General features: G+C 45.2%; 1 protein-coding gene across 1 annotated transcript in view; it reads left to right on the forward strand.

Annotated features, from left to right (window-relative positions):
• Positions 1-13328, forward strand: part of b3glcta (beta 3-glucosyltransferase a) — a 38055-nt gene extending 24727 nt beyond the window's left edge. The window contains exons 6-15 of the mRNA XM_029171872.3: positions 284-395; positions 1514-1650; positions 1746-1809; positions 2687-2818; positions 4702-4771; positions 6347-6460; positions 11140-11239; positions 11650-11769; positions 12417-12561; positions 12932-13328. Of these exons, the coding sequence (XP_029027705.1) occupies positions 284-395; positions 1514-1650; positions 1746-1809; positions 2687-2818; positions 4702-4771; positions 6347-6460; positions 11140-11239; positions 11650-11769; positions 12417-12561; positions 12932-13099 (1162 nt within the window). The 3' untranslated portion in view covers positions 13100-13328. The remainder of the gene's footprint in view (positions 1-283; positions 396-1513; positions 1651-1745; positions 1810-2686; positions 2819-4701; positions 4772-6346; positions 6461-11139; positions 11240-11649; positions 11770-12416; positions 12562-12931) is intronic.
• Positions 13329-13546: the final 218 nt, after the last annotated feature.

Consider the following 13546-nt stretch of genomic DNA (forward strand, 5'->3'; position numbering starts at 1 on the left):
GAAAGCAGCCTGTGAGCGTGTGATGCTTTTTTGGTCTTTCTGCCATGTGGGGAAATCTCTGGCTCCCTTGATCTTACTGGGTCAGGAGCCTCAGTTGAACAGTTCCCCGGACTGAAGCGGGTTTTTGTGAAGTTTGCCTGCGCAAAGTTAAGTTTTATTATTTAGCTCTAGTTTTGATGGCGCTTTGGTATGTGTGTGTGTGTGTGTGTGTGTGTGTGTGTGTGTGTGTGTGTGTGTGTGTGTGTGTGTGTGTGTGTGTGTGTGTGTGTGTGTGTGTCCTCAGCTTATCGAGCTCTTTTGGGAGAAACTCTTCTTGGATTGTGTTTCTTGAAGAGGAAACAAATGTGAAGATGACAAAGCTTGTTCAAGTCCTTGGGAAATTTGACAAGAACAAAGTAAGTGTGCAGAGTTTCTCTTTGTGTGTCTGTGTTTAGATCGGGCTCAGTTGATCATGGGTTCAGTTAGAGGCAGGATCCAGTTGTCTCCAGTATCTGCCATGGACCTAATTTAGGCTCCGTCTCCACTCACGTTCTTGATATAGAAACAATACAGTGCAGTTTGTGGTAGGTCAAATATAAATATTGGATAAATTCTGCAGTCAGAAAATCATCATCTGTGTTGTAATGAAAGGAGTTTTACTCGATCAAGCTCTGCAAAATAACTTATCCATTAATAATTACTCAGTATATGAATTTTTAAAATACAAATTCAAAGTCTGCGTCGGTTTCAATGTGAGACCGAGACAACAAATGATCCCAATAATGCCAGAAGAAAAAACATGCCAAAAATATATTTACCATAAAATGACAAATTTTGGTTTGACTGCAAATCTGAATATCCCTGACCTTATCCCAAGAAGAAGGAGAAAATGGATTCGGCACCTTATGATGTGATTCATTATAAGTGTCCTGGAGCAGTAACTCCTCTCTCAGGTGTTACAGCCTCATGTTGTGATAAGCAGGATACAAGGAGCTTTTCATTTCAGCAGAGATGCAGATAAGTTCAGCATCTTTACTGTTCATATATAGGGTTTTTATATTAAGAGTATAAACAGGCCGATGTTTAAGGGTTCTGATGCTAAGCTACATTAACTGAGTGGTTCTAGCTTTAAATCTGGCTTCCAAACATGAATAAGCAGCATAAGCATATTTCCAGGAATGTTCGGCGTCTTTCAAAGCCCAACATAAGCATTTTACCTAGTTTTCTTTTGCTGAGAAGTGGTTAAAAAGCTGCTACTGGACCCCGGAGACCAGCGCTGAACCTCCTCCTTTTGAAGCTGGGCTCTTTATTTGGTAAATTATGTATCTGTGGTGAAGGTTTCCAGTTTTCTCTTTCAGGGGAGTGTTCACCTTCGATCGTGTGGTCACTTTTTAGCCACACGCCACTTTAGACCCTTCAGTCAAACACGGCCGAGAGCCGGATTTCAAATACTGAATGAGTTTCTGATTTGCTGCTTTTATTCCAGACCGCGCGCTTACTGTCCTGTCCTGTGCCTGCCGTGTTTGTTTTGCAGGAGTGGTTTCTGGGGAAGCCCCTTCATGACGACGAGTCCACCATCATCCATCACTACGCCTTTGCAGAGAACCCCTCTGCCTTCAAGTACCCAGACTTTGCTGCTGCGTGGGCCCTAAGCCTCCCGCTGGTTGTCCGGTAACTCACTATCACTGATTCCCTGTTTTCTAGTTTCTGCAGCCGACTTTATACGGATTGAATATTTAAGCTAAACTTTCATTTGTGTTTTTCAGTCTTGCCAACAAAGTGAGAAATGAGCCACTCAAGTCTGACTTCACCATTGACCTGAAACATGAGGTACGATAAAATGAAAGTCTCCTGAGAACCTCCAGACCTGTTTTGTCTGGAAAGCAGTGATTCCCATCTACTTTCTGACTCTTGTGTTTCTCACTCTCCAGTCAGTGGATACCTGTTCTAATTTATTTGCACAAAAGAGCAAGGTTTGAAACCCATGTAACCATGAAGCTAAATCGCATTACTTTTGGGAGTTTGCGCTGCAGCGCTGAGGTTCTTATTTTTATCACTGACGCTCAGTCAGAGAAGCATCCAGGGATTTTGTTGACGTACAGTATCAGGCGCCGTCTGAGGAAGGTGGGTCCGGTGGAGACGGCGCCTTCAGTTCTGGGGATTTAATTAAAATGCCGTAGAAAAATGCCGTGTTTGCACTGATAACAAAACAATATTAGGAATTATGGTTTAAAATGAATCTCTCTCATGAAAAAACCCTCTTGTATGTAAAAATAGATTGTATTCAGGCATAAAAAAAGAAAGATTGCATGAACCGAGGTCAGTCCATGCAGTAGATCAGCTCTGGGCTGTCAGCGAAGCATCACGGCCTCATCAGCGTCTGTAGCTTCCAAGTCTTTGAGACAGCTGCCAGTGCTCAGACTGCACTGATTGTACTCTTCATTATACATTCTTCTGCTCCAACTTCACTGCGGAATCCTAAATGTAAATCCTGCAGAGGAGGTTACTGTAATACTCACTTCCTGCTCGCTCCCCCTCTTCTTTTGTTTCCTTGACAGTCATGTGAAATATTAAACATGCTCACTGCAGTTTTGTTGTGAGAGCAGAGCTACTGTTCACAACAGAAAACGCGTCTTCAGCTGCTAATAATGTGTAAAGGGTGACGTGGCGCTTCCCGCTGGTGAACGGCATCCCTCTGTTGTCACAGGTCGCCCTGTATATCTGGGACAATGGGAAGGGGCCGCATCTCACCGCTGTTCCCGAGCTGTGCACGGCGCCGCAGGGCTCCGCCCCGGCCCAGCACTGTGCCACCACCGTGGGCAGTGAGCTGCCCGCGTGCGTGAGTATTTGCTCTGCCGCCGCGTGCGTTATTGCTTTTATATATCATTCGCAGGCACAACGCATTAACCTATAAAGTCCTGGGTTTGCTTTGAAAAATTCAATTTAGTCACGTGCCCGAAAATGAAATGTTCTTCTGTTGCTAAGCAACATTTACATGCGTCCTCTCAGCATCCCTGTTTTAGACCCCACCGCACGTTTGCCTGTTTTACTTAATATGTGAACATCAGCTATTACTGACATTTTACACACACTCATACAGTATGTTCCTCTACAAATGGCTCAATCGCGTTTGGATTTGTCACATTAAACCAAGGAAATTGCAACGTTTTCAACAAATTGCGATATCTTTATCGTCTTTTATCGCTTCCGTCACCATTATGCTGTATTCTTTCCATTAATGAGTAGCAGCTACATTAAACAGTCAGGAAATTACTTTTTGCTCTTTATTCTGCGGAACAGAAAGTAGATCCCGACTCTGTAAAATGTCTAAGACACAGCATCCTTTAACAAGCCTCATCTTAAGGTCAGAGTTAGTGTGTTGTAGCCAGTGAGCGATTGTGGCTGTGATGCTGTCATAAACTAAATGAGGTCAGTTGTTTCAGAGGAACAGTTACAGTCCTTGGAAACCCATCATTCTGCTGTTGCATCTATTCAAACATTTATTATTTTTACATGATGCTGATTCACTGTTGACACCAACGTTTGCTGGTCAGCCATCCTTAAACCCGCATTTGAGCGAGCGAGTGAGTGAGTGAGTGAGTGAGTGAGAGAGAGAGAGAGAGAGAGAGAGGAGTTCCACTTGTGAAGCCAGATCTGCAGCCGACAGCGTCCCAATTGAGTTTTTTTCCCTTCCTGCGTGTTTTTGATGCGATCTTTTGTGAGCTAAATCACACGCTGAATATGCAAATGTGGTTTGGAGTTTGCTACATGCCTGCGCAGTGCGGACGCATGCATTCATGAGGTTTTTATCGCCTCGTCTGTGGAAATCAGCATCCGCATAAAACTTCACGCACCCAGACAGAAAATGGGACGAGGACCGGAGCAGCCAGTGAGGAAACATGAAGGTCACGGGTTTAATAAGTCTTCAGGGAGAAGTTTCCATTCAGATGAAGCAAGTGGAGACTCGTCGCCGTAATCGGCGTTCGAACAGTTGCGAGACAAATTGCCAAGTGGTGCCACAGCTGCACTTGGCTGCAATGTCAACAAGGAACCGAGCGCCTCCAGACGATTCAAGTGGGACGGACGGCAATCAACCGAGGCTGCGGCCGAACGTGTCCGTTTTACTGCAGCCTGAAATGATGGGGGTCGCGGTGGTGGGAGTGAATGAGCTGCTGCTCGTCTGTCTGTCTGTCTGTCTGTCTGTCTGTCTGTCTGTCTGTCTGTCTGTCTGTCTGTCTGTCTGTCTGTCTGTCTGTCTGTCTGTCTGTCTGTCTGTCTGTCTGTCTGTCTGTCTGTCTGTCTGTGTGACAGTCTGTGACAGTCTCTGCCGGGGATGTTCCATTTTTAGCCGGGTTCATTTCCTTTAATTTTTCACCTTTCGCTTGTTGCTCCACATTCCTCCTTCCAGACGTTTCACCCGCTCCCTTCACCTCGACTTCAGCATAAAATCCTGAAATTTGCACATACGCTGTTTTATTATCAGCTCCACGGACGACCAGAGGGACAAACCTCCGACCATTTGCAGACATATCCAATTCTAATTTCACTTTGACGATAACAACTCCCACTGATCACTTGGACACTTAATTTAGCCGGAGAAAGAAAAAACTAATTCCAACAGTTGGGCTGCATGTAATAAAGATTCCGTTTTAATTACGGGTGATTTATGCTGTTTGTTCATGCAAGCACTTCTTTGATTAATGTCTCTTATTTTCATCAAAGGGGGAGGCTGTAAATACAGAAGATATATTTGTTGCTGTGAAAACGTGTAGGAAGTTTCACAGTGAAAGAGGTGAGTCACAATCTGCCAATTTCCATTTAGCCTGGTATCAGCGTGTACAGTACATCACAATATGTGTACGTCATAAAGCCTTCAGCCAAATAGAATGTCACTCTTCTGTCTGAAAGGATTTAGCAGCTAAAGAAATACTCGGAGCTACTGAACTTTACAGTAACTCACCGTCACCCGGCGTTTTGACGTCTGACATTGAGCCCTTTACGGTAAAACTGCTTCTCTTGTAACAGGGGAAAAAAAGCAGCAGGTTTAGTCAATAGATCACATTGCAGATTAATTTTAGAGGGATCAGACAAATTCTATGCTACATTTACAGCCTGGCTCTAAAGCAATTGCACTAATTAGTGTAATTGCCGTTTCCCCTGCCAAGCTGCCGTTATCAGTTTCAGACGCGGGCGAGATAAAAATGAATATCGTATTTATATATTAAACGTCGACATGAAGCCGTCGCACATTTAATCCTTATCTCACGATCACAATCATTTACTGTATAAAAAAAGTACAATATAAAACCTGCGAGTACAGTAAGTCAGAGCTTTTCTGTCCTTTTTAATTATTGTTTAATATTTGCAGGGTGGTGAATAATGGGAGTCAATGTGCTCTAATCTACAAATGCTGTGTGATTTATCGTAGCGGCTGATAAAAGTAAGCATCAGCGCTGGTGTGCTCTTCCTCTAGGACCATTCATTTGAAAAATCCCATTAGCTTTAATTTAAGAGACTAAAACATAAGTTTGGGCGTCGCACATTTTGTTTTTTGGCGCCACCTTCGTAACGGAGGCTGCGTCTAGTCTTTGCAGCCGCCTCCAGGATCGTCGTCAGCAACTCAAAAGCAAAGATAAGATCATGTCAGCCCCAAAAACTGGGCTGTGTGTGTGAAAGCGGCTTTGATTCCACAGTGTTGAAGCCACAGATCTGTCAGCGACACTAATCTCAATGGAAGTAACTCAGAGTTCTTACATTAGCAAAGTGTTGTCAGAATTACATCCACTGTCTTCAACGTGGCTCCATGAGCTAATCCTGTGTGTGCAGTCGTTATTTTTAAATGGAAATACAATATTACTTATCAATCAAAAGCTTCTCAGTCATTTAAAAGACATAAATTCATTAATTTAGTTCATCATTTGTCCCATTCAAGCCTCGAGGAACACGCTCGGTGACAGAAGCGTGTTAGTTTTATTTATTCATTCTTCGCTCTCGGAAGCCGTATTCTGCTCACCTACACTTTGCTTCTGATGTTGTTCCGCGGAAGAGTCAGGTCCCGGCGTGCTACAGTGCATCGAGCACGAGCTCACAAAAAACAGGAGTTTCTGAGGGTTTTTCTTGAGAAAACATTGACTCTGGATTTCACAAAAAGTCCTCTCTGCTCCGCAGGTTGCACTTTAAACTAGGAACAGGCGAATTAAATACTAAACACCAACAAATTAAATACAGTAGGAGAAGCTCCAACGAATGCTTTATGCAGATAATGACCTGTATTTACACACAGCACACTTGTGATGAGAGTTTGCTCAGGCTTCATAGCACAGAAGCAAAGGTCTGGGTGTATTGATCTCTCTCCCCTTTGCTCCAGTTCCAGTCATAAAGAAGACTTGGGAAAAGGATGCCTTATTTTTAGAGTACTACAGTGACTACGCTGATCCTTCAATACCCACCATTAATCTGGGAGTACCCAACACCGAACGAGGTAAGGGCTCCTCTGACCTCGGTCGCACCAGACACATGCAGCCAGGCCTTTGTGCTGGCGCGGGGTCAGCTACAGACACGGAGGCGCATGAGAAATGAAATGGCCAACTGAAGCTGGGATTTCTGCAGAATAACCTTGTGTGAAAGGGAAGGTGGCAGTAATTCAGAGCTGAAATTGCAGGAGAATTGGAAGTAAAGCGAGTGGGAGTAGTTCAGTCAGGAGCGAATGTAAAAGAGTGTTTTCTCACTCAAACAGAATTGTAAGATTAGAAACGGTATTTTTGTCCTGTCTCTTGTGTAAATAGCACAAAGTAAGAAGCCGCGTTAGTATTTCCGTTGATTATGCTGCGATTTCTGTAACAACTGTTCAAGGCTTCCGCGCACATTTCTTAGATTATTGTGTGAGAATGCGGCCGATCTCTGGTCTGTCGCTGGATCCCTCCTTTGACAGACGCCACGTTTACTCTACAGAAGCTGGGCCGAACTCCTGATTCCCACCGCGCCCGCGTTGGCGCCTGATATTGGCTTGTTTAAGAGCAGTTCTTAATTAGGCTGCAGTTCATTCCACCACAGCCACCTTTCAGGGCTTACAGTGAAATCTCTATTTACAGGCTTATTACTTTATTAAAATGTGTAGTTTACAGAGACGCTTTTGACGTAAAACATGCATATTGATAATGAGGGTTTTCATTTTTAGACTGGAAGCTGTGGAAAACAGCTGAATCAAAAAGTTCACAGGTAACAGAGATACTGTTGCGGTGCCACAGGTTTCCTTGTCTGTAGTTAATCAGATTACTGGAACCTAAGTAATCTTATTACTGATTACACTACTCCTTATATTTTGCAGTATGTCGCTGTCAGAGCAGCGATAAAGATGCAGGCAGACACAGAGAAGCTTCTTTTATGAGGTCTGTCTATTCTCACACCTTAATAACAGCAACCGGGCCTTGATTGATACGAAATCAGCTTAATCAAGAAATAACTGGGTTCATCAGCGCATGTTAAAGCTGAGTATTATTGTTGTTGTAAGTATTTTAATCTTTCAATGTGTAAAAAAAATCACATTAGGTGGCAAACTATTTAAAAAAACTTGCATGTGTGTTCGAGAAATTCCTTATATTTCCATTTTTTACAATCTCACTCTGTCGGGTGATCCTTCGAACTGAATAACATCCCCCTGGATTGAACGATGCAGAATAACCTGTTTCATCAGAGGCCAGATAATACTGTGGCTCTAATATAAATCTGAGCCAAAATGTAATTTATGGAGCCCAGACGTTATTAGCATCCTTATTACTATTTCAAGATGGCATCGTCACCTTTCTATCACAGACACATCCCTACAAATCAGGTTGTATCCTCAGGCAAGAGTGTGAGTGCAGCTCCTGTCATTTGTGAATGAACTTGACTGAGAGACTCCTTTTTTGTCTCGCTGCTGTCGCTGTATTCTGACATTTTATTTCATGTGCAGGTGTTTACGTTCGGAAAGGATTCGGGTAATTTTACACATTTTCTATGAAACCTCATTAGCCATCGAGACGTTGCACAAACGCAGGACAGAGATTCAGCACAATATGAAAAAAACACGTCTCACGCCACTGAATAGAAAGAATCCAAAGTTGACATATTTGGAAACATGTAAACAGAGGACGAGCCGATCTGGGTGGTTTGTAAAGCAGCAGCGCTCTGCTTCACTGCCCTCCTGGTTGCCTGAGGCCGAGGCCATTTGTGCGGGAATTATTTTCCAGTCTGATGGCTGCTGGCACCAGCGGCACCCAGGCCCTCTCACATTGCACCTTAATGGGATGATGTATTGGCTGTGGCCACTTCTTAGGCCACTGCAGGAAGGACGAGGGGGGAGCGAGCTTGATTCTGCGTCCTCCGGGCAGCTCAGTGTTTCTGTGGGATGGACTTCTTTTAAATTGAAGCACTGAAGGATGCAGAGCGCTACCGGCGACCTGCTGCAACGCGCGCGCACGCCCGCCTGGAAAACATGGCTGAGCTCCGTTAACAGCAGCGATCGGGCCCCGCTCTCCTCGCGCCGGCTGTTTGTGCTGCCTGGCTCCAGCCACGCTTTCACTGCATCCGTGCCGGAGTCCAAAAAGGGAAAACAGGAACTTTTGCAAACAGAGGACGTCATGGTGTGTGAGCGGGTTTCAGACCTTTACGTCAGTCCCAGTGGAAAACAGTCCCTGCTGTCAGTCGCAGAATAGAGATTCACACTACGTGTGTATGTTCTTCATTTGGTTGTTAAAAACGCCTTGTGTAGATGCAAATTCAGATCATTTCCAGTGATGATCTCGCTGTGACGGACTCGTACCTGCAGGAACAACTGTAATATTCTCTGTCAAACCTGCTCATTTACATAATTCAAGCACAAAACATCTGCGTTGGACTTTGTGTCACTTTTACCTCCTGAATTTGGATTTGTTGTCTCCAGAAAGAGTCATTACACGCTCCTCTCAGCCATTAATATGTTTCCTGGGCTGTGTTGGCAAAAGTGTTTCTCATAGATCAGACTGTGTCTCGTTTCCCAGCGTTTGCCAGCATTTTTGTTCTATCGGGAGACAGCGATTGTGTGTTGAACAGTGCTTTGGCATCCGTCCATTGTCCATCATCGAGGCAGGAGATTTGCTCTAGCTTGATATGCAGCCAGACGCCGAAGCTAATGACTGTTTAGTGACTATGCATCGTGTCAGTCACACAGAGCTCGTGATGTACACGTACATGGGGTTTTACAGAGTCTAATGTCCGAGAATCAAATGCATTAGCAGACAACAGAAAATGAAGCTAGTATTGTATCTTTGAACAGAAGCAGTTAATTAATTTGATCGTTGATCTCTCCACTGCATTATTCACATACAGTGAGCATAGATTGAGAGGATATAGTGTGTGATTGAGTTCGTGTTTAAGATAAGCCGTTGTTGCCGTTCTCTGAAGTCCAATGATAGATCGGTTATCAGAATCAAATTGAGTTAAAGTCAGGGCATACATAATTTATTTTCATTTCTTTTGTTTATGGCTTTCTGCTTTTTTCCAAAGGCCTCAAGGTTTATGCTAATGGGAGCTGAGAGCAGCCTTGGAGTTCATCAACAGTCAACAGGCATCAATATTTTAGAAATCTGTGGCCGTCCTTTGTTTTTCACCTTCAGCTGACTCCATGGATTCCAGTGAATTACTTAAACTTTTAGGGCTGAGTTTTAAAAGCCATATTAATAATGCATCAGTGTGTTATCTATAAAAAGACACATTATATATGACTCAGTATATAAGCTCAGCATTTAAAGATTTACTGTACTGTAAAGCAAAGCAGGCTCAGCAGTATACTGTGATATTGTCTTTATGTATTATACTGTGATTCTTTGTTTGAACACAAACCATTTAAATTATTAATTAGGAAATAAAACTACTGTATATCAATGCTGTTATTCAACCCTCCTAATCAGAAAGCAAACATTTGTGAAGAATCACTTTAAGCAAATTAATCCTATGCAGGTTCTCACAATTAGTTAATACTGACAACAATATGGAAAACAGACCTGAAGGGAGTAAATATAAAATACCCTGCATTGCCTCCACAAACAACCTTTAGCTTTTCAAACTCTAGTAGCTGTAGTTATAGAGAAATACGAGAAATAGAAAAAGTTCTTAAAGCTGATGTTGTGGATTTGGCCTTTTTCTGGGTAAGTGACAGGACAAGTGATGTAAGACCTTGAAATGGGAACATGTGTATTGGAAAAATGTGCCCCAAACCTGATGGTCAGGTTTGTTATTGCAGCCCTGGGTCCTGGTCTTATCAGAAGGGAACAGTGGTGATTATGCCCCGCGTAGGAACGTACAGCATGAAGCCGCGCATGCTTTTCACCAACCACCTCCAACTAAGAAATCCCAGGTTTGTTTGGAGACCTGCATCTGAAAGTGCGTTTTTAGATTTTATTCCCATCAGCAGTTCAAGGTGTCCTTTCTTATTCTATATTCAGATACCAGGAAAAAACACCTTGGGTGCCTTATAAATAAATCAGCAGGGCTTCAGTCTTTGTGATGCTTGCCACCAGGGACCGTGTCTCAGCTCTAAGCCATGATGGTGCAGCGGTGTTTGGATGCTGATGGGCGCGGGGTTTGTTGTGCTGCTGTTTGCAGGGCTTGGCACACGCTTTGCTCCATCACTTGGTCATGTCACACATGCCAGACTGGGACTTTGATCTTCCCGCCCATCATGCCAAGCGCACCTTGTTATTTCTTGTTCAAACGGAGGCGGCGGCTTTGTTTCTGCTCACAAAGCCTGAGAGGACGCGTCTTCACGGTCGAGGAGCCGAAAGGGACTTTTTGGGTCTGAACAACTTAAGGCTGTGTGATGCTGTTGTGACGCTCAGCCACTCGGCTGCTTTTCAAATTTCATTTTCCGAATTTTACCGTTTGCAGACTAAATGTGCTTTTTTTCTGTCAGCGCTCGCACGCCGTGTGCGTGTCCATGTCCGTGTGTGTGTGTGTGTGTGTGTGTGTGTGTGTGTGTGTGTGTGTGTGTGTTCAGGCATGTGTGTGCATGGAAATACCTGCTTATGCCAAGTGCGTTTTCCTTCCAGTAACAGGGTCATTTATCTTTGTGAAGCAGAATACAGCGCACGGTCAATATGTGATTAACTTGTACTGGCCTTATTTATAGCGCGTCTATATTTGCAGGTCACTGTGGGAAAACATTTGCAATCCTGCAAAGGTTTCTAAGCAGCGCCGTCCCAAGCACCAAGTGGCTGCTCATCGTGGATGATGACACCCTTATCAGGTGTGTATTCATTTCAGGAATTGGCTGCTTCCTCCCTTTTTCCAAGCGGGATCCATGTGTGTCACTCTATGAATGCCACGGTTTCATTTCTCTCTGAGTCGAGCTGACATTTTTTCATAAATTTTCAAACGGATTCTTTCTCGCGACCGTGCAGTGTGACAAGCGAGAAACGTTTGGAATGAAGTGATTTTGCGTTCCAGAGATATTAGCGTCCTGTCAAACATCCAGGAGCTCAGTGCATGAATTCAGGTCCAGCTGCCTTGACGTTCCATCGCTCAGGTCGCCGCTGCATGTGAAAGCTGTAAAGAGCTGTGTGCGTGCGTGCGTGCGTGCGTGCGTGCGTGCGTGCGTGCGTGCGTGCGTGCGTGCGTGCGTGCGTGCTCATGAACGTGGCCTGTGCTTCCTCCCAGCATCCCCAGACTGGAAGTCCTGCTGAGCTGCTACGACCCCTCTGAGCCCGTGTGTCTCGGGGAGCGCTACGGCTACGGCTTGAACCAGGGCGGCTACAGCTACATCACCGGGGGTGGAGGGTGAGTTTCACCGCTCACACACTGGGGCAACAGTGATGTAAGACACAGCAGCGGGGCGATAACATTTTTAATAAACCTGTAATCTGTGATTTAGCAGCAAAGCGGCTCAGTGCAGAAACTTGTTGCTCCCTTAGGGGGAATGTAGGTGTTGCAGCTGCATCGCATTAAAGACACAAAAACAGAATGTCTCATACCCACTACATCATGCAAACAAACAGCACATGTATCATCACTACCTTGAAATCCCATTTTTAACCCCATCTCATCACACGACAGTGGAAGTGGACGAGGAGCTGAAGGTACGTGAACTGTCATTGCTGCAAGAAGTCTGTATTAGAGGTGATTCTGCAGCTCAGTGAACTGTATTTAGGGCCATTCAGCGGCTGCGAGACGCTGTGTGGCGCGACAATGAGTGGTAGCGATGAGTATTTATTTTGTGACGGACTAAGAGCTGGGCTTTTTTCATGTGTAATTGCTTCTGTCTTCAAAGAAGTGTCTCCTCATTGTGCTGCGCCTTTGTTTGCGGCGCCGCTCCCGTCACTCACCCACTGAACCGGTCGGCGCCGGTCACGGCGGAGCTGTCGGCCTCCGTCCGACCCGACCGCAGCGTGCTGTCGCGTGCTGAGCCCGCTCTCGTGCTTCCGCAGGATGGTGTTCAGCCGGGAGGCCGTCGTGCGGCTGCTCAACAGCGGCTGCAAGTGCTACAGCAACGACGCGCCCGACGACATGGTGCTGGGGATGTGTCTGAACGCTCTGGGGCTGCCGGTCACGCACAGTCCGCTGTTCCACCAGGTACCGCAGCGCTGGCGCCGTTCCATCATTGTGCACAGGTGTTAGTTGTCGTGGGAATACCGTGTGACTTTTCCTGTTATTGTAATTAATCTGCACTAATGTGCATTTTCTGCACACGGCCTCGACCCGGTCGGGTCCACGCGCTCCGGCGCCGGCGTGAGAAGAGGGATCGTTACGCGCCACGAGTGCACGACCTCGCCGGCGACGCCGGCGCTCTAATGAGCTGGCAAATCGATAGGTTGATTTAGCGGCATTATACAGTAGGTCGCAGGAGCTGCCAATAAAACCAACAGCAGTAGATCCCGTGCGGCGTTTTCCGTATCCTCTGCGAGTGTCAGACTGAAGCCCTTCGTCTTGCTGTGTGTTTCAGGCACGCCCAGAGGACTACGCCAAAGCCCTGCTCGCTCACCAGGTGCCCATTTCTTTCCATAAACACTGGAACATTGACCCCGTTGCTGTTTTCAATAAATGGCTTCGAGACGACCTGAGCGCGAGGCCTTCAGCTGGACTCAATGCGAGCACTAAGACAGAGCTATAATGGTTTCAAGCACAAGGCCTGTATGAATATGCGCATGTGTGGAGTGTGTGCGTCTGTGTGAGTGTGTCACGCGTCCTTTGAGTCCTTCATGGAGATGTAAATGTTTCTTTTTGTATTGATGTTGTTGTACTGTCGTGAAGAAGGGCCGCGCGAGCGTGTCTGTGTCTTAATACTGTATGAACGCTGTACAATGTGCTCTATTTTGGCATAAAATTAATATTTGAGAATGTTTCTTTGGATTCTTTAGAATCACCAGTAATATATAAAGTTGTTAATTGAGCCTCAGACTGTTCGGTGCAGCTAACGGCAGCATTAAAGCTCTCTGAAGCGTGCTGAAGGTTTGTAATTACTCCTAAAATGTGCCAAGAAGTACTTTTTGAAAAGGTCCAGCTGCTCGAGTGCACACTGTAGCTTAGCCTTATTTTAAAGCCAGCTCAGCAGCCTCAT

The sequence above is a fragment of the Betta splendens genome, chromosome 13 (assembly GCF_900634795.4).
Source record: "Betta splendens chromosome 13, fBetSpl5.4, whole genome shotgun sequence".
Lineage (NCBI taxonomy): Eukaryota > Metazoa > Chordata > Actinopteri > Anabantiformes > Osphronemidae > Betta > Betta splendens.